The 20,484-nt window shown below is 38.3% G+C and overlaps 1 protein-coding gene across 6 annotated transcripts in view; it reads left to right on the forward strand.

Annotated features, from left to right (window-relative positions):
- ZNF385B (zinc finger protein 385B) overlaps positions 1 to 20,484 on the forward strand; it is a 424,371-nt gene that overhangs the window by 100,900 nt on the left and 302,987 nt on the right. For 5 of the 6 annotated variants that reach the window (XR_002773778.1, XM_023514152.1, XM_023514150.1 and 2 more), the window contains exons 2-3: positions 3,632 to 3,782; positions 4,455 to 4,754. Coding sequence is in view for 4 of the 6 variants with exons in the window: in XM_023514147.1 (XP_023369915.1) it covers positions 4,457 to 4,754 (298 nt within the window). In the remaining 2 variants the exon portion in view is untranslated. Of the gene's footprint in view, positions 1 to 3,631; positions 3,783 to 4,454; positions 4,755 to 20,484 lie in introns of those variants that run through there. The other variant, XM_023514146.1, reaches the window with a different exon arrangement.

A 20,484-nucleotide genomic window follows, 5' to 3' on the forward strand; every position in this document is an offset into this window, starting at 1 on the left:
ACCTATGCCACACACATACACACCACTCAGCACATATACCACAAACACCTCACACTGCAGACATCACATACTGCATATATTGCAAACCCCACACACCATGCATATGCATTCAAAAATACATATCTTACACAAAACCCACACACCATATACACCAAACACACTGTACACTCATGGCCCGCACACCACACGTATATCCACACCACTCACTACATTCACCCTACATACAACCATACACACCCCACACACACCACATGCCCACCATACCCCCTCACAAATACAATGCATTCATTTATTCAGCCAATATTTCTTAAGGGCCCATTTTATACTAAATATAACCTTAGATACTGAAAATACAAAGGTGAATAAACCATAGATTTTATCCTCGAGGAGCTTGAAATGTAGCAAAGAAAGAAAATATAGGCCTTTCCAAAGTATTTATTGTGCTGTAATTTCTTGTTTTCTCCTCTGTATTTCTCATGAGCCCGTAAGGTGCCCTCAAGGCATTCCATCTACCCTGCTCACTGTTGCCTCCTGATGTCCAGCCCTCTGCCTGCATAGTCAATAAAAATTTACTGAAATGAGCAAGTAAATACACTATAGAAATGTAATAAAACGATGTAAGAAATTAAAACAATAACTCAAGAGCATGTGCCATGCTGGCCATATGCACATGATGGCTCAGGTGTGCAGATGCAGGAGAGGCCCTGGCGAGAGGACCATCAGGAGTTTGAAGAAGAGTGCGGGCCCAGGAGGGGCAGTTAGGGAATGTTTATAGTGACTTTCAAAGACAAGCACTCCATCTGGAAAGGAATTGTGAGCAGGGTTGTTAGGGGATGAGGAATGAATGGGCAGTGGATAAAACTGACTGACTTGTTTTGAGGAATGATATAATAAACCCACAGAGTGGAGGCAGAGCCTTTTCACACATTAGAAGGGAGGCTGCCTCCTTCCCTGTTCTCTATCTGATGTGGCCACTCCATGCCAAAGAGGGTATTCCGCTATATGTACAACAGAGATGTCTTTACCTCTGAGTCAGTTTCCTGTTATTCTCAAATTATTACTTAAAAAAAGAGATAACTGTGTAGGTCAAGGACAGTTCTAGGGAAAGTTGTGATATTAGAAAATTTTCCTGATGAAGCACCTCCTGGTATCTAAAATCACTTCCTTAGATATTCGCTGACTGTCCATTTTGGATCCATCAGCTCTTCTCCCCAAAAGCAGCAACTCAAGGATCAAACTTTTTTCATTTCTTCACCTACACCAAAATCTTCTTCTTTCATAGTATTGAGTCATCGGTCATCTAATCTGATAAAATTATGCAAAATAGCATAAAATATTGGTCCAATTATTCCAACTTTTCTTACCCTAACCCTTGGTGGTCCAAAGTAGAATACTGTCCACTGCTCTGTTCAGAATCAGACACCCTTGCTGGTCCTTCTGCTTCATGCAAAGGAAGCATATAATTTAAGATAGTCTGATAAAGAACTTTAAAATAGAAAGTGAGGAAAGTGAGATTTTTCTCTCTTCTTCCATTTAAACTCACTGCTCCTTTCCCCTTAGCCAGAAAGTTGCTATTATCAATGTTATCACAGTCGTAATCTAGAAATTATATCATCTCAGGCCAAAAGTGGATTTTGATATCTTGCCTCTCTACCACCTCTAGGTCCTTTCCCGAAGACCTCTGGAACTAAATATACTCTGGTTTCAAGTGCCCATTAATGGGACCTGACCTTGTTTTTCCCTTGAGAGGGAAGGAAGTATGAAGCCAGAAGTAGGACTAATCAATTGAGATTTGGTAGACAGAATGCATACTGCACCCCTAGGCATTGGACCCTCACTGGAAGGACCAATAAATGTAGTGTGGAGGCTTGGAAGGTCATCTGTAAGAGAGAGCAACTCTAGGAGAAGGTAAAATAGGATGACAGGTAATGAAGGGTACTGGTACTCTGAAGAGGTTACAGGAGAATTCTAGAAGAGACATTCATTTTATTTTGAAGATTTCTTTCTGCTTAAAATATATATATATTATATATATATATACTTAAATAAAAGTTTAACTTTTATTTTATTTTACTTTATTATTATTTCAGATTAATATGAATGTGCAAACAATTGGGTCCCATTGTTTGCATTTGTTAGGTAGAGTCCAAGTGGTAGTTGAGCCCTTTAGAAGGTAATTTCTAATGGACAAATGGCAATCAGGAAAGTGCAGTAAGCTGAGCTGGCTTAATCTTTTATAAGACCTTGAAAGCAAGAGAGTTATTTTTTTAGATTTCAAGTTTAAAACAAAACATTATGATGATCTATGTCCTGTTTCTCTGAAATACCTTGTGTTTACTCACAGCATGGGCAAGGCCAAACACCTCCAAAGAAGTTGAATTTTCATATGAAAGTGTCAGCATTTCTTGGCTAAGTCAGGCACATTAGTCAATGTGCTTAAGTCAAAATGTAAACCTAGGTTTCAATGACTGAGTAAGATGGTGCCTGGCCTGGCTTTGCAAGGTTAAAAGCTAATTGGCTTTTCTTAATAATTTGCAGTGGATTTATTTTCTAGACAGGGCAAAGTATATTAATTTGAGCTCAATTTAAAAAATTACTAATCTCTTTATCTTTTCCCAGTTAATTCTTATGATATATTTTAATATTTTATGAGAGGATATAGGCTAATATATTTGAACATAATTTTTATATGACACTGATATTTTCTAAAGCTTTATGAGAAAAATGGCTTGTGATATTATAATGTTTTGTATTTAAGAAATAAAAACAAATATGTAAATGTATGTGTAGTTCAAATCGCATTTTAATTATAGCTGAATTATTTTCCGTAGCTTAGCCATAGGAACTGTTTAAACCTGATTTATGCAGTGTGAGTAGATTTTAAGGACCAAAACTGCCTTTCTGGAGAGTTAGAAGGAATAGATTCATTTGGAAAATATTTTACGATAGAGTCCCTTTTGATGTTGTATCATCAGAGAGTAAAGTATAGGACAAAGGGGTTTTATGTACAAAAATTAGCAAAATTCAAACAACCTTCACAATTGGGCATATGAGTGTAAATAAGAAGATACACATACATGTTTTTGGCATGTGAAACACTCCATATATCTTCTCTCACTGTTCCTTCCTTTCTATAGAGCTCTAAGCCAACTCAGAGCAAATATATAAATGTGTATATATTGTTGATTCACCTCCCTGAGTTTGTCCCCTAGGTGGAAATCCCCACGAATTCTCCAGCCCTCATGGAACTGCATTGTTCACTGCGGCCCAACTGCTTTTCCCTTGATTTTTGCCAAATTTCTCCCTACTTCTTCTTTGAGAGTATCTTTCTCTTTATTCATATTGTAAACCAAAACATTGTCACAGTTACACAGATAAGTATAAAAATGCACATATTTTAAAGTGACCCTAAATAAAACAAAATGCCAAGTCAATCTTCCCCTGCAAGGGTCCCAAGGTACTCAGAACTCCCTTTGAAATCCTCCTTTCGGTTATAATCCATCCATATATGATCCCCTGAATAAGTGAAGACAAACGTCAGCACTTCAACCAAATTACATCTCCTTTTGCTTTGTTCTTTTCCAACCACCAGTTCCGCATAATGTTCTGTTTCTGTTGTTTTGTATTTCAGATGCTCTGCATTTTGACTTCATCAAAGATTAAATTGATGTTTATGGGCTAATCTGGAAACCTCAAAACAATTTGTTTCACTACATCTATAAGAAAGTATGTCCGGATTCCCACTGGCCGTCTCTTAGAGGGGCTGCAGAACACAGCCCGATGTAAGTTGCAGACATACTGCGCTTCCCTCTCTGCTTCCTCCCCTGCAGTTAGGGGATGTGTCTGTTAGTCTGTGTGCAGGTGTGTGTGGGTTATGTACATGTGTGTCACATTTTCATAATTCATAATGTCATTTATTCCTTTGTGTAGTGGGTATTTGGAATCCTTTTATGTAAAAGCTGCAGTTCTAGGACTAAAGGATATCCAGAGAAGGTGGCTGCCCTCACAGAGATTATACTCTTACGGGAAGACAGACATAAATTACATGAATACCTATGACATGCTCACCATGACGCTAGAGAGGGAGATCATGTCGTCTGTGTGAGCATTTAACCAGATTCTGCCTTGTGTCCCAGGTCGGAATGAGTTCCTGGATGGGTGATGTGCCAGTTAAAATCTCATGGGGTTGGTGGGGAGGAGTAAAAGAGGCAAAGAGATTGGGAGGTGAAGGGCGGGCAAGGATGGGGTATAACGTGCTCCAGACAGAGGAACTCATGTTCACATACCAGGCCTGCTTAGTTAGATACTTCCGTTGACTTTTTCTTGAGTAACCACTGAGTAGCTGGGGGACTTTTAGCTAAAACCATACAATTAAAAAATTTACTGTAATCATATTAGAAAATAAGAAGGCACATAGAATTTCATAAGCATTTGTATATTTTTTTGTTTTTCAGGCATGAAGTACTCCTTAAGCCCTGACAATCTCCTTGAAGATGGAACTATGAATATGGCAACTTTTCTACGGGGCTTTGATGACAAAGGGATAAAGAACGACAGGCCTGAGGACCAGCTGAACAAAGAGAAAAAGAAAATTCTGTTCTCCTTCTGTGAGGTGTGCAACATCCAGCTGAACTCGGCAGCTCAGGCCCAGGTCCATTCCAATGGCAAGTCCCACCGCAAACGAGTGAAGCAGCTGAGTGATGGGCAGCCCCCGCCCGCCACCCAGGCCAGCCCCAGCTCCAGCACCAGCGCAGGTAGGAGGCAGGGCTCGGGCTCTTGGGCTGTGCAGAGAAATGGTTCTGGGCTTGAAAATGAAGGATTTAGAGCAAGACTTAACTTTTACCTTAACTTTTACCTTAAAAACACCACCATGATGGCATGTATTCTTTCCCCTATAGGTAAAATCTGTATGTCATTTCCCAGAAGATTTTTTTATGCACTCAGATGTATGCACAGTCTCCTACCCCATACACAATTTGTGTTTTGGGCTATAGAATTCCTGTATCCTCATGGTGTGTGAACATTTCTAAATGTTTTCTGAAATGTATTTAAAACGGATCAATGATGTCATTATTTTCCCTCTTTCAAAATTAGTCTCTCTTGGGTTTCCTTCATCTGCTTTCCATGGGGTGGCATACCACTTGGCAGTTTATAAAAAGCTACAGTTGTATTTATAACATCCCATGATGCAGGAAGGAGCATTAATCTTGCATGTTAGACTTGTCATATTCATTTTGAGAGTTGCCAGCAGTGTGCCAGGGTGTTCTAACAATAGGAACAGACATCGCCCAAACCAACAAGGCTTACCTCTGAACTCCAGCGCCCTCATCACTTTCACTTGCCTCTCCCCCTTCCTTTCCTTGTGAGCTGAGTAGAGGCAAAAGCTCAGGAATTTTTACATTCCTGCTTCTGCTCTGAATTCTGAAGAATCTTTCAATTACTTTATCTTATCACCAGGCAGCCCTTACTCCTCCACATTGCTGGTCATTAGGTAGCCTCACTGTGCCAGAACTAAAGAAAATTGTGAAATTTACTGTTAACCACGGGGAAGATTCCTGCCAAAGGTGGGCCTCTTACCCCGTCTTAGGTGAAGGCCAAGAAAAGCCTCCTCCTCCCAATGTGGTGGCAGAGCTCCAGCTTCCACTTTGGCAAGTGTTTGTTCTGTGTTGAGACTTCAACTTGGAGTGAGAGGATACGGAGAAGCCATTTGTTAGAATTTCACTCAGTGCCGTTACATGGTTCTTGATTTAAATAAATAATTTCTATATATCAAGCTAAACCTAACTACTTCTTACCCACTATATGGTTTAATTTCATTAAATTATTTTCTCTAATCAAGATTTAGTATGCTGTAAAAGAAAGTAAAAGAACTTGCAGGGTATAAGATACTTATAATAAGGAAAAGAATCACTTTTCCATTTTCTATTTATTTTTTATGATAACTGTAACTATCTACAGATGCATTAATATACCTGTATTTACATATTAAACATAGTGTTAGGTTAAAAACTAATATCTAAGTAGGAAAACAAATAATAGCCTGAGTAAACATTTGAGTTCCATCTGTTAGAGGGCAGATGTCTAGAGGTATCACATCACAGTCATTAAAAATTATATTCCTCCTGTAATCACAGCACTATGGGAGCCTGAGGCAGGTGGATTGCCTAAGTTCACAGGTTTGAGACCAGCCTGAGCCAGAGTGAGACCCTGTCTCTAAAAATAGCCAGGTGTTGTAGTGGGTGCCTGTAGTCTCAGCTATATGGGAGGCTGAGGCAAGATAATCGCGTGAGCCGAAGAGTTTGAGTTTGCTGTGACCTATGATGCCAGGGCACTCTACCGAGGGTGACAAAGTGAGACTCTACCTCAAAGAAAAAAAAATTATATTCCTGAAGACTATGTAAGGATGGGATAGTCTATGACATACTGCTGGGTGAAACAGCTGGCACTAAAGCAGAATGCACCTGAGTGCTATTACATGTGTGTGCATGTTATCTACGCTTTAGTCTCAGCTCAATGAGGGGCAAACCTGACATTGTTTTATTTTTTTTTCATGTCACTTACTTCAGTTTTGATCTATCAAATTTCTGTTTCCTGTTGGGTAGAAACTCCCTTAATACCCTCTCAGCCTATAAGTTCTCACTTTTGTATATCAGAAAGACTCCTTTTAGAAAATTCAATTCTATTTATAAAAACATCCTTTCATTGCCAAATAAAGATTTGACTGGACAGACCCGGAACATAGTGTGCAGGGCACCCACTCTGCCCCTTGCTTCAGCCTAATTTCCAGACCAGTGGTGAGAAGCCATGGAGGGTTGGAAGGCCAGAGATTACCTTACCTCCTTGGCTAGGTTGCAACACTGTTCTTAGTCGGTGATTGCTGTTCTGGCTGTCTCTGTGGGTCAGAGTGCTCCTAAGTGACCTCATGGATCAGTAGCTCTCACAGGCAGTCCCTTAGGCATCATGGGTCCCTGTGAGCTGGCTGTATCTTCCGTCTCATCCCCAGTTGGTAGCTCCATTTCTCCACCACATGTGCCTCTTTCAAGACTGTATTCTCTGTTTTCATGAGTACCAATACCTGGGGCTTGAGAGCACAGATGAATCAATCTGAGAATTAACATTCCTTTTGAAAGCCTGGAACTGCTGGGGACTGAGGCAGACAGAGGTGGAGGAGGGCACAGGGGCTTTTCTCTGCTCAGAGAGCATACCGGAGACTGGCAAGCCCACTGACAAAGAGGCATCTAAATAGGGATGAAGATGCCAGTCTTCCTTTTATTGCCCATCATTTGGCTTTAGAGAATATTAGGAGTTGAACTATGTCCTCCATCGAAAACCGTATGTTGGAATCCTAACCTCCAGTCCTTCCAAATGGGACCTTATTTGGAGTTAGGGTTTTTACAGAGATAATTAAGTTAAAACCAGGTCACCGGGGTGGGCTCTAATCTAATATGATTGATGTCCCTCTGAAAAGGGGAAATTTGGACACAGAAACAGACATATAAGAAAAGAAGTTCTGAATAGAGACACGGGAAAAGATTGCCATGTACAAGCCATGAGTGAGGCCTGGGACAGATCTGTCCCTTACGGCCCTCAGAAGGAACCAATGCAACTATGACATTGCTTTTTGACTTTGAGCCTCCAGAACTGTGAGATGATAAATTTTTTCTGTTTAAGCCACTCAGTTTCTGGTATTTTGTTATAGTAGCCCTAGAAACCTAATACAGGGAGGAAAACCATAGTCCATTTATCCTCATAGGGAAAAATGTAATAGTAGAGATATTTGTCTCCAGAACTATAAATGTAAGAGATGCCTTTGCCTCTTCTCATTTTTACAGTATTGCAGTTGGTGTGGGTGGGAGTGGGGTCCACAGGGTAAGGGTTTAGACTTGAACCGTTTCTCTGAATAAAAGGTGATTGACCTCTAACCACTGGAAATTTTTCCATTAAACTTAATTCAGGAAAAAAAAAACAGAAATAAAAACTTAATTCAGGTTGTTTACAGAACTTTTACAATTTGGCTTTTAGAAAAAAGAGGAGGGTTCTTAGGGTATATATACAGCCATTCTGCTATTAGAGTATGTGTGCGTGTTTGTGCATGTATATGTGTGCATGCGCGCGCGTGTGTGTGTATCAATGTGCTGATATAATTTTGTTCCTATGTGAGGAACTTATGGTAAATAGCAGAAAAATCTCTTTCCCGGAACTATCCCCTTGGCTAAACATTGTATGAATACTCTGGGCTACAGAAGGGAGAACCAGAGCTTAGGTGACTTTGTATATAAGACAGCCCTACTCCCTTCCCATCCACTTTCAAGGGTTAAGTAGAAATAATGGAAATCACAGGTAGGTCTCAGCTTCTACACTAAGTGGTCGCATGCTTTTGTCCCTCAGGGTCTGCAAAGACAGTAAGACCCTGGCATTCCTGGCCCCTCACAGTGGCGGCCAGATGGACCTGAGGCAGTCTTCTGATTTTCCTGTGGGCTTAGTGAGTGTAGAGGAAGCTGGGCAAACCTGGGAAGCATAGAAGGGGATTTGAGAAGAACAGAGATAAGGCCTTTCCTGTTGGATTGGGGCAGTGGTAGGAGAAGGTTTCCCACATCACGGTACCTGCATAATGACCAAACACTAGACAGGCATAAAAATGCCTCAGCAGATGCCTAAGTGCAGAAGTGACAGCAGGCCTCAAACCATCCCACCTGAGCTTCAGTACCATTAAGCCCATAAGCACCCTCTAGACGCAACTCCAGGAAAGAGTCACTCTAGCTGACTGAAGGTAGGTTTCTATCATCACATGGTATGGACTTTATACCAGGCAAAGGAAATGATAAAAGAATGAATCTTGAAGCTTTAGTCATAAGGGAAGGAATAACAATAGAAAGAGTAGAAAGATGGTAAGTAATAAACTATCTGTCATAGTCAGGGTTCTCCAGAGAAATAGAACCAACAGGAGAAAGGAATCGGCTCACACTTGTGGAGGCTGCCAAGTCTCAAGGGCTGCAGTCAGAAAGTTGGAGACCAGAATTGCAGACAGCATAGTTTTAGTCCAAGTCTAAGGCCTGAGTACCCAGAAAAGTGATGGTATCCTTCCAGTCTGATGACTAGCTGGCTCAAGACCATGGAAGAGTTGATGCTTCAGTCTGTGTCTGAAGATAGGAAAAATCTGATGTCACAGCTGGGATGCAGTCAGGTAAAAAGAATTCCTTCTTAATCAGGGAGCATCAGTTTTTCATTCTATTCAGGCCTCCAAGGAATGAGGCCCAGCCACGTAAGGGAGGGCAATCTACTTTACTCAGTCTTTCAGTTTAAGTGTTAAACTCATCCAAAAATATCCTCACACACTCAGAATAATGTTTGACCAAATATCTGAACATCCAGTGACCTAGTCAAGTTGAGACAAAATTTAACTCAAAAATCACATAATATTTCCTTCATGAGTTTTATAAATTATATTTGATGCCCCCCAAATTATAACTAGTTGATGGTACAGACAAGTATATTTACAAGTGGAGAAGCTAAAGGAAACTAAATGGAAATAAGGTTTTGTATTTCAACTGAAATAGCTAAATGGTGATACCAATGGATTATGATCAGTCACATATAGCATCATAATGCTCATAACAACCACTACAAAAACTATACAGAGATACACAACCACAAGAAATATAAATCACGATGGAGTCCTAAACAATCAAGTCAGCCACAGGATAGTAAGAAAAAAGAAAGGGAAGAAGGAGAGCCAAAAGAAACACGCAGAAAGCAAATGATGAAATGTCAAATGTAAATGCAAACATATCAATAATTATCTTAAATCTAAATGGCCTAAATACATCAATTAAAAGGTAGATATTTTCAGAATGGATTTTTAAAAAATGATCAATTGTATTCTATATTTATAATAAACTCACTTCAAAATCAATGACATAGGTGGGTTGAAAGTAAAAGATGAGAAAAGAATATATTATGCAAATGATAATTAAAAAATAAAAGCAAAAGTAGCTATATTATTATCTGACAAAATAGACATCAGAGCAAAGAAAATTATGACAGAGGGAGATATTACATAATAATAAAAGGTTCAATCCAGGTGGCGCCTGTGGCTCAAAGGAGTAGGGCGCTGGTCCCATATACTGGAGGTGGTGGGTTCAAACCTGGCCTCAGCCAAAAACAGCAAAAAAAAAAAAGAAAAAAAGGTTCAATCCACCATAAAGACATAATGATTCTAAATGTTCATGCACCAAACAACAGAGCCTAAAAATAAACAAAACAAAAACTGACAAAGTAGAAAAAAGAAACAGATAGATTCACAATTACAGTTGATCATTTATGGTTGATAATTTATGCTCTTTTATTTATGGTTCACCATCCCTTTCTCAGCAACTAATAGAATTACTAGACAGAAAATCATCAAATATAGAATCTCTGGCCCACACGGTTAACCAACAGAATCTAATTAATTTATATAGAACTCTACTCAATAACAGTAGAACACATATTTTTTCAAGTGTCTATGCAAAATTCACAATGACAAACCATATTTTGGGGCCATAAAAAAACTTATTGAATTTTAAAGAATTGTAATAATATGCAATATGTTGTTAGTCATATACACTTATACCATAATGAAATCAAAATAGAAATTAATAATATTATAGAAAACAACAGGAAAATTAAACAACATGTCACTTAAATAAATCATGAATCAAAGAGGAAGTCTCGAAGAAAATAATAAATACATAGAACTAGATGAAATCAAAACATATAGGAATATGTGAAATGCAGCTAAAGCAGTGCTGAGAAGGAAATTGATAGTACTAAGTGGCTGTCACTTTGAAGTGATCTCAAATAAATAAGTTCTCACCCAAGAAACTAAAAAGGAAGAGAAAAATAAACCAAAAGCAAGAAGAGAGAAGAAAGATAGAGACTAAGAGCAAAAATCCATGAAGCTGAAAATAGGAAAGCGATGGAGAAAAATCAATAAAACAAAAGATAGCTCTTTGAAAAAAAAATCAGTGAAATGTTTAAGCTTCTTGCAAAACTAACAAAGAAAGAAGATACAGATGAAATAGGTGATATTACTATAAAACTTGTATGTAGCAAGTAAAATAAAAGCAAATACTATAAATTTATGTTCATACATTTGACAACTTACAAGAACGAGACAGTATTTCAGAAACCACAAATGACCAAAAACTCAAGCAAGATAAAGACAGACGATCTGAATAGGCCTGTGTCCTTCAGATAGGTTGAATTCGTAGTTGCAAAGTTCTTAAAAAAAGAATCTTCTAAATACTTATGGTTTCACTAGAGAATTCTACCAAGCACTTACAGAAGAACACCTATTTTATACAACTGAAGTAGAAGAGGTGGAAACTCTTCCCAACTTATTTTATGAGGCCAGTATTATCAGGATACCAAAGCCAGACAAAGAAAATATTACAAAACAAAACAAAATTATAGATTAGTATGTCTCATGTACTTAGACTAAAAAATTCTCAACAAAATATAAGCAAACTGAATCTAGCAACGTATAAAAAGAATTAGACACCGTAACTAAGTGGGATTTATTTCCAGTATGCAAAGCTGGTTCAAAGTTTAAAAATCAGTAAATATAATTCACCATAATATAAAACTGAAAAAGAAATATTATATGATTGTATCAGTTGATGCAGTAAAAGCATTTGAGAAAACTCAAAACTCATTTGTAATAAGAATATTCAGCGAGCTAGAAACAGAGAATTACCTCAATTTAACAAAAGCATCCAGGAAAAACCTGGACCCAACATCATAATTTAATGATGAAAGACTGAAATTTTCTCTAAAATCAAGAGCAAGGAAAGGATGTTCACTCGAACTTCTCTTCTTCAACATGGGACTGAAATTCTGGCCACTAGAATAAAGCAAGAAAAATAGTCATACAAATTGGAAAATGAAAAAGAAGACCAGCTCTCTTTGCAAATGACAAGACAGACCATGTAAAAATTTTAAAGAGTCTATAAAATGACATCTAGAACTAATAATGAGTTTGAGGATGGTGGCAGAATAGAGGATCAAAACACAAAAATCAATTCATGCCTAAATACTAAAAATGAACATATGGAAATCAAAATTTTAAAAAATTGTATTATTTACAATAAAATGAAATAAACATACGTTTACCACAAATGCATAGGAACTGCTAAAAATTGCAAAATGCTGAAAATAGAAATCAACGGACACCTGCATAAATGGAGAGACATACCATGTGCATGGATTGGAAAACTCAATAAGATTAAGATGTCGGTTCTCCTCAAATTCATCGATAGTTTTCATCCAATTCCTAACAAATCCCAGCAAGCTTTTTTGTAGACAAAGACAAGCTTCTGAAGTATATATGGAAAACCACAGACTCCAGGAGCTAAAACAGCCTTGACAGAGGAATAAGGCAGGAAGAATCTCTCTGCTCAATATTGAGATTAACTATATACCTAAAATAATCAAGACAGTGTGATTTTATTGGAAGTATAAGACATATAGAAAAAGGCTAGAAAGACTGTGTGTCAGACGTAGACCCACACACATATGCTCAATTGATTTTTTGACAGAAGTGCGAAAGCTTTTCAATGGAGGAAGGAGAGCTTTTGGACAAATGGTGCTAGAATAATTGAACATCTATAGACAAAACAAACAAAAATAAGACAAACATAAAAAACCCTTAAGTCTAAACAAAACAAACGAAAACAAAACAAAAACTCCTTACGTCTAAATCTTATACCATATACAAAAATTAACTCAAAATGAACCATAGATTTAAATATAAAACCTAAAAATATAAAACTTTTAGGAAAAAATAGCAGAAAATGTCTGGGACCTCACACACTAGGGCAAAAATTGTGACTTGACACCAAAAGCACGATCCATAAAAGGAAAAATTGATCCATTGGATTTAATACAAAATGTAAAACTTTTTCTTTGTGAAATACTGTGGAAAGAGGATGAAAATGCAAGCTACAGATGGAAGAAAATATTTGCAAACTGCATGATTCACAAAGAACTAATATCTAGAATCTGTAAAGAACTCTCAAACCATCCTGTTAGAAAATGGGCAAAAGATCAGAGGAGTTAGTTCACTGACGAGGGCACACAGGTGACATGGACAGATAGTCAGTGTTATTAGCCTTCAGGGAAATGCAAAATAAAATCACAGTGAGATTTCACTATACACCTATCAGAATGACTAAAATAAACTATACTGTCAACACTAAATTCTGGCCAGTATGCACAGAAAATGCGTCACTAACCATTACGGATGGAAATGTGAAATATTAAAGCTACTCTAGAAAATATTTAGACAGATTAAAAAAAAAAAACTAAACATACAGGTGCCATTTGGCTCAGTAGTTGTACTTTGGGAATTTATTCCAGAGGAATGAAAACATGTTTCCATGATACCTATGTGTGAATGTTCATGGCAACCTCATAGAACAGCCCCAGATTGTAAACAACTCTATTACTTTCCTGAGCCTGCAGTAACCAATTACCACAAACTTGGTGCCTAAAACAACAGAAATTTGTTTTGTTAATGTTCTGAGTCTAGATTCTGGAATTGGGCAGTGCTGCTCTCCCTCCAGAGATGCTGAGGGAGAATCCATGCCTTGCCTCTTCCTCCTTCTGCTGGCTGCCCAACATTCCTGGGCGTGTGGTTGCATCATGGCCACCTCTGCCTCCTTCTTCCCGCCACCTTCTCCTCTGCATGCTGGTGTCTTCTCTTTGGCCTCAAATCTCCCTTCTTCTTATCTCATAAGATGTTTGACATTGAATTCAGGGACTACCTGGATAATCCAGAATTTTTTTTTTTTTTATTTTGAGATTCCTAATTTAAGCACATCCGCAAAGATTTCCTTTTCACAAGGATTTGACATGGTTATCTTCTGAGGATGACTCCTTAAAGAAACTGTGAAGCATCTGTACCAAGGAACACTACTTGACAACAAACAGGAATGGAATATTGATACAGGCAACAATTTGGATAGATCTCCAAGGAGCCCTAAAAGTTACATACTGTATGATTCCATTTATGGAACATCTTTGAAACAATACAAATTTAGAAACAGAAGACAAATTAGTGGTTACTAAGGGTTAGGGGTAAGGGTGGGTGTCGGGAAGGAAGTTGGCATGGTTACAAAAGAACAGCATAATAGGTCCCGTGGTGGTGGGTACATGAACCAACACAGGTCTTAGATACACACACACATAGGTCAAAGTAATATGGGGGACTCTGAATAGTTTTGTGAATTGTGAATTGTATCAAAGTCATTATCACGATGGCATGTCATTGTATAATTTTACAAAATGTTACCATTAATGGAAGCTGAGCAAGGCGTTCAAGGGAATTCTCTATATTGTTTCCCACAATTGCATGTGACTCATCAATTCTCTTAATAAAAATTTCAGCTAAACAATAAACTCCTAGTCTTCTAGCAGCCTTATCAGAATGAACACAAATTTAGGTGTTTTCCTTATTTTTAAATGCTATTCCCAAGCTTCTCCTTTATGGAGATTAATGAAATAATCTCTTAAGAGAAGTGGCAAGAGAAGATGAATATTTACCTAAGTGAATGATAATAAGACATGCTGGAAACAATGATCGATCAGCCTAGAGGGGAGATGTGGCACAGAGAGAAATGATTAACTTTATGGAAGTTAGAGGAGGCAGTTAACTTTATGGAAGTTAGAGAGGCTGATATCTAGCATCTAGAGGTGATATCTGAGGTGAGTGTTCAAGGATGAGTTTCAAGTTATCTAAGAAAACACAACATTCCAGACAGAGGGAACAGCAATGTAAATGCACGTTTGATCCGGGTAAAAGGAAGGAGAAAGGCCCCCTTTCAAAGGAAAAAAGTAGCCAGAACAGGAGAAAGGACCTTCCTGGTCCTGTGGCAACAGGTATAGAAAAAAACACAGCTGCAAAGGCGCAAATATAAAAAAGTCACACGCAGCTGCTAGAGTTCAGAGCTCAGTTATTCTGAGTCCTCTTTTCTGTTTCACTCTGGTTTGTGTCAAGTTGGAGCCTCAGTGAATCGGGACAGCCTAACCTTGGGCTTTGTTTCCTACTGTTACAGCACAATTGCCGAGATCACCCATGACCCACCTGCAGCCTCCCAAGTCCAGATAAAACTAACCATATTCATGTTCCACGTAGGGTGGCTAGCGACCAATATCCTGCCTTGCATTCAAGGTTTAAATGTTAAGATGAAAAAGGAGTGAATCATGCAAAGAGAATGAAGAAAAGTCCAAAGGGAAGGAAGAGACTGTTCAGAATCTCACATTGAGAAAATGCGTAGAGAGTAAAATTTATCTGAAATTAAGTGAGAGATTTAGAAAGAAACCAGGAGAAGTTCGGAAAGGTAGACAGAGACCTTCAAAAACTTTTTAAAACAATGTTTCATTTTAATGATAATGTAGTAGGTCAGAAATTTAGGGTAGGCTCAGCTAGATGGTTCTTGTCCTGAATTCACAGGGGATCACTCATGGAGCTGCAGGCTGCTGCCCATCATCTGTCTGAGATGGCCTCACGCATGGCTGGCAGTGGGTGCCTCCTCTTCGAGGAGGTCAGGTCAGGCTTTGTTACATGGCACTCATGGAGCACATCGCAACACTGCAAAAGCAGAAGCTTTTGGTCAGAGCTAGTCATAGGCTGCTATGGTTTGAGTACGTGAGACCCTTGAGAATTCATAGGTTCGGACTTAAACCCCAAGGTGATAGTATTAAGAGGTGGGGCCTTCAAAACATAATTAGGTGATAAGGGCTCTACCCTTATGAATGGGATTAATGCCTTTATAGAAGAAGCTTTGGAGCTGCCTGGCCCTTTCTGCCATGTAATGACAGAGTTGATTTCCTCTGAAGGACACAGCGAGAAGATACCATCTTAGAAGCAGAAAGCAAGCTTTCCCCAGATACCAGATACATCACCAGAATCTGCTCATGCCTTTATCTTAGACTTTCTAGCATTCAGAACTGTGAGAAATAAACTTGTATTATTTAGAAATTACCCAGCCTATGGTATTTTGTTACTTACCATAGCAGGAATGGCCCGGTACACAAAGGCACCTCAAATTCAAGGGAGTGGAAAAAACAGACTCTGCCTCTTGATCAAGAATTGGCATATTTTATTTAGCTTTAAGAACTTTAAGCTGAGATGGGTTAGATTTTTAAATTGAAGACATAAGTGGAGAAGATAAGGTTGATGAAGCCTGGGTATTTTGCAGCAGAAAGTGGAGGTGATGATTTGGAGGTAGGAGTGGAGAGCAAGACTGGAAACTGGGTTGTCAGCTGGAGCATTGTATATCTTTATTTTCTTTGCCACAATAGTCTGTGCTCTTCTTCTATGCTCCCTGGATCCTCAGTGATTTTCTTCCCATCCTAATGATCTTTTATTTTCCTCGCTATCCTACATTCACAAATCACTTACCACTATTAAATAGCTTATAGGTTTAGACCACTGGGATATGATTTAAAATATGGATGTATGTATTTTAAATGCATAGGCCACATTTCTCACATTGTATCTCATGAATATTTAAAATGTTAAATTTTCCACTAGGCCACAAGGTGAAATCCACAAATCCCAGGTGTTTTTGATGAACTTCAGAAATTAAACAGACATGCAATACTACAGGATGACCACAAGATGGTGCCATCAGCATAGTGAAAATATAATGTATGTTCCTCTTTCTTATTCCCACATCTAGGTTTTGGTGGGATTGATTAATGAATATAGAAAGAAAAGAAATACCACACAAAGAAGTGAGGGTCTGTGAACACACACACATGCACAGGAGAATGCTCATTTGACAGACTTTGAGCATCTTCTATGCATTAGGCAGAATCTATAGGGAGATAAATGTATCAGGGTGTCGGTTTGGGGAGAGGACGAGAATAGGTGAGATCATTCTCCAGTTTTTAGGAGAAAAAAGTGACTACTTAACTAGATTAATATTGCTTCATGTATGAAAAATATTATAGTCCATTTTAAGAGAAATTAGATATAAACATAAATGTTAAATGATGTCAACTTAGGTATACAGAATTGATTTAGAGATGGGGCTAGAATCTATCCATATGATAATGTCCTTTACTTTTGCAGAGGTAACACATAGTTTTATTTTATTCATTTTTAATAAATCAGTTTTCCATTTATCCTTCAACCAAGAACTCTAACTTTTCAAAATATAAATGGCATGGTAAAAGTATAACAGATCACTGATGAAGTCACTGGGTTTCTACCTGTAAGTGCCTTAGGTAAGGCAGTCATTTCAGTGTGAGGAGATGGTTTAAATTGCTTACAATGTACTTATTTCCTTAAGCTTCTTAATGCTAAGTACAGAGAGCTCTTTTCATGGAATAATTACTATGTGGTCCATTTATTAGGCAGAGCTCCTATGACTTCTTATGGGTTCTTGTGAAGGGACAGACTTAGAAGGGAAAAAGGGCTTGGTCAAAATAAACCAAACCGGGCCCATGAGATGAGGAAATTCTTCTTTTGTTAATGTAAATTCTAGATCCTTGTCAGAGAGCCCAGGAATTGTTTCTTACTTGAAATAATTCAGACCCAATGAGGATACAAAAGGTAGAAGGACAATTGGCAGACTTCTCTGATTCTTTGCATTACCCAGAATTGGTCACTGTGTATTTTCCAAAATCCTAACTCTATTCTTTTAAGCAAGGATAGAATTGGGCCCCACCTATGTTCTCTGATCAATTTAACTGAGATTTAGGGCTTACTTGAGATTGAAGTTTCTTAAGAATGAGAGTAAAGCAATTTGGAAATAGGATAAAGTCTCAATTGTAATTCCAACATTCCCCCAAATGGTTCTACTTTCAGACAGAGCCCCCAAAACTTTTGATGGTATCAGAAATCTAACACAAACCTGAGAAAGTTGTTATAGAACAATTCCATATTCTGTATCGGTAGTTAAAAACTGTTAGACTAGTTTGTTGATTGTGTAGTGTAGAATTCTAAGGAATCAATACAAAGGAGTCTGAATGGAACTTTATTTTTAAAAAGAAATAAAAGTAGTACTTGGCCCTTTTTTGGTGAAGGACAAATGGAATTTTGCTGTAAGAATGCTTTGGATTACGAACTTTTACATTTATCATATTTATTAAAACATAAGAGTTGTTTAATATTCTTGATTTTTAGATTTTTGAAAATAAAACAATGATTTTTTAGTGCGGAAACTGAATGTTAGTCAATCATAGCAACTATTTGGGTAGGTGAGTGATTTAAGTGATCAAAGGCACACTTAAAATCTTGGTACTTTTGTGAAATAGAAGTTACCATTTTAAATTAATCTCGGGAGAAAGGTTTTCAATAGCTGACTTGATGGCAATATAATTAGTGAGGTCAGTTTCCACGGGGGGATGAATGTGTTATCACCTTGACTCACCACCTTTCTTCACACAGATATTCTACTATTATGTCTTAAGGACATCACAGCTAAGAGGTTGTTGCCATTGTCCCAAGTCAGGCATCCCTGTAGAATATTACACATGAACGTGGGGTTGGTGATCATCCTTGGCACTTATGGTTTTTCTGGAGGTGTTTCTTGGGTCACTTGTAAAACATGTCTGTTCTTCTGATTATATGAGGAGTTTGGAGAAGTTGGGAGGGATAGATATCATATTTTTTATGGGCTGAGTGTGATAGTATTGACATCATGTTGACCCCCTTCATTTCAAGATCTTGCCTTCTGGGGAGTCTGAATTGAAATCCTTCAACCAAGAAATCTAACTTTTGCAAAATGGTTGGTTTGCCGGTAGGCACTTGGCATTTATCTGTTATTATGTGGAAATAATGTAAAAGTTAAAGTGAGTTTTGTTTTTTTTAATTTTAACCCTGAACTGTTAACCATCTTGCGGTATGGTCACTTACTTTTAGAACCTGCAATAACTCCATCAAATCATCAGGGTACCATTTTACTTGCTTAAGGAAGAGTTCACCAAATTATCAAAAAAACAAAGTTAGTTTACTTCTTCACATGGACAGTGGCTTTATAATCACATTCTAGCTATTAAGATTAGAGCCACACATTCCCCTCTACTTCATCCAGTCAGTAGGAAGACTACTGCTCACACACACGCCCCCCAGACTCCTCTCCCACCCAGGCCTAGGCCTCACAGAGCACCCAGGAAAAGCTCTTGAAGACAGTGAATGTTCTACATGTCTACAGTCTTAAGTCCAGTGTCAATGCTTTGCAACGCTAAAGTTATTTAATTTATCCACTTAAAAAAAGTATTTCTTTGGGAAATACACTCATAAGAAGAACTCCAAGAAAATGCAACACATTATTCATGCTTTTTAAAAATACTTATTTATTTGAAACAGAGTCTAACTATATTGCCCTTTGTAGAGTGCTGTGGTGTCACAGTTCACAGCAACCTCAAACTCCTGGGCTTAAGCGATTCTCTTGCCTCAGTCTCCTAAGGAGCTGAGGCTACAGGGCGCCCACCACAATGCTCGGCTATTTTCTTGTTGTAGTTGTCGTTGTTGAGCAGGCCCAGGCTGGGCTCAAACCCACTGTGTTCAGGGCATGTGACTGGTGCCCTAATTACTGTGCTACAGGCATTGAGCCTTTTGTTTGTTTGTTTGTTTTGGTTTTGTTTTTTTGAGACAGTCTCAAGCAGTTGCCCTATATAGAGTTCTGTGGCATCACAGCTCACAGCCACCTGAAACTCTTGGGCTTAAGCAATTTTCTTGCCTCAGCCTCCCAAGTAGCTGGGACTACAGGCACCTATCACAAAGCCCAGCTATTTTTTTCTGTTGAAGTTATCATTGCTTTTTAGCTGGCCCTGGCCAGGTTCAAACTCGCCTGCCTCAGTATATGTGGCCAGCACCGTAACCACTGTGCTACAAGTGCTACCCTGAAATAGTCTTTTAAAAATAATTTGTAAGCCTCACTCTGGAGGTTGAGACAGGTGGATTACTTGAGCTCAGGAGTTGGAGACCAGCCTGAGCAAGAGCGAGACCCTATCTCTACTAAAAACAGAAAAACTACCGGTTGTCATGGCACATGCCTGGAGTCCCAGCTACTCCTGAGGCGAGAGGATTGCTCAAGCCCAGGAGTTTGAGGTTGCTGTGGGCTACGATGCTAGGGCACTCTATCATGGCAATAGAGTAAGACTCGGTCTCAGAAATTAATAGCAATTTTTAAAATTAAACAGTTGTATATTGATGGTAGAGAATATTACAATTTTTTTCTATAACTTTGAAGAACCCCCATACCAAGTAGTATATCGTATACAAGTAAAATAATCATCTTTACTTTGTAAAACAAAGCTCTTTTTGTTGTTGTTGTTGTTCTTTCTGATGATGTCACATGTGATGCCGAACATTATGGATATTTTGCTTTGGGGTACGATGAGAAGAGTGTGAAATTTCACTCTGAAAATACATTTTTCCTTTTAAAACTTCCCTTTAAAATTGAGGTAGATTGCTAAAAAAAAAAAAAA

The sequence above is a fragment of the Otolemur garnettii genome, unplaced genomic scaffold (genome assembly GCF_000181295.1).
Source record: "Otolemur garnettii isolate 467f Iridium unplaced genomic scaffold, OtoGar3 scaffold00048, whole genome shotgun sequence".
In the NCBI taxonomy this organism is placed as follows: domain Eukaryota; kingdom Metazoa; phylum Chordata; class Mammalia; order Primates; family Galagidae; genus Otolemur; species Otolemur garnettii.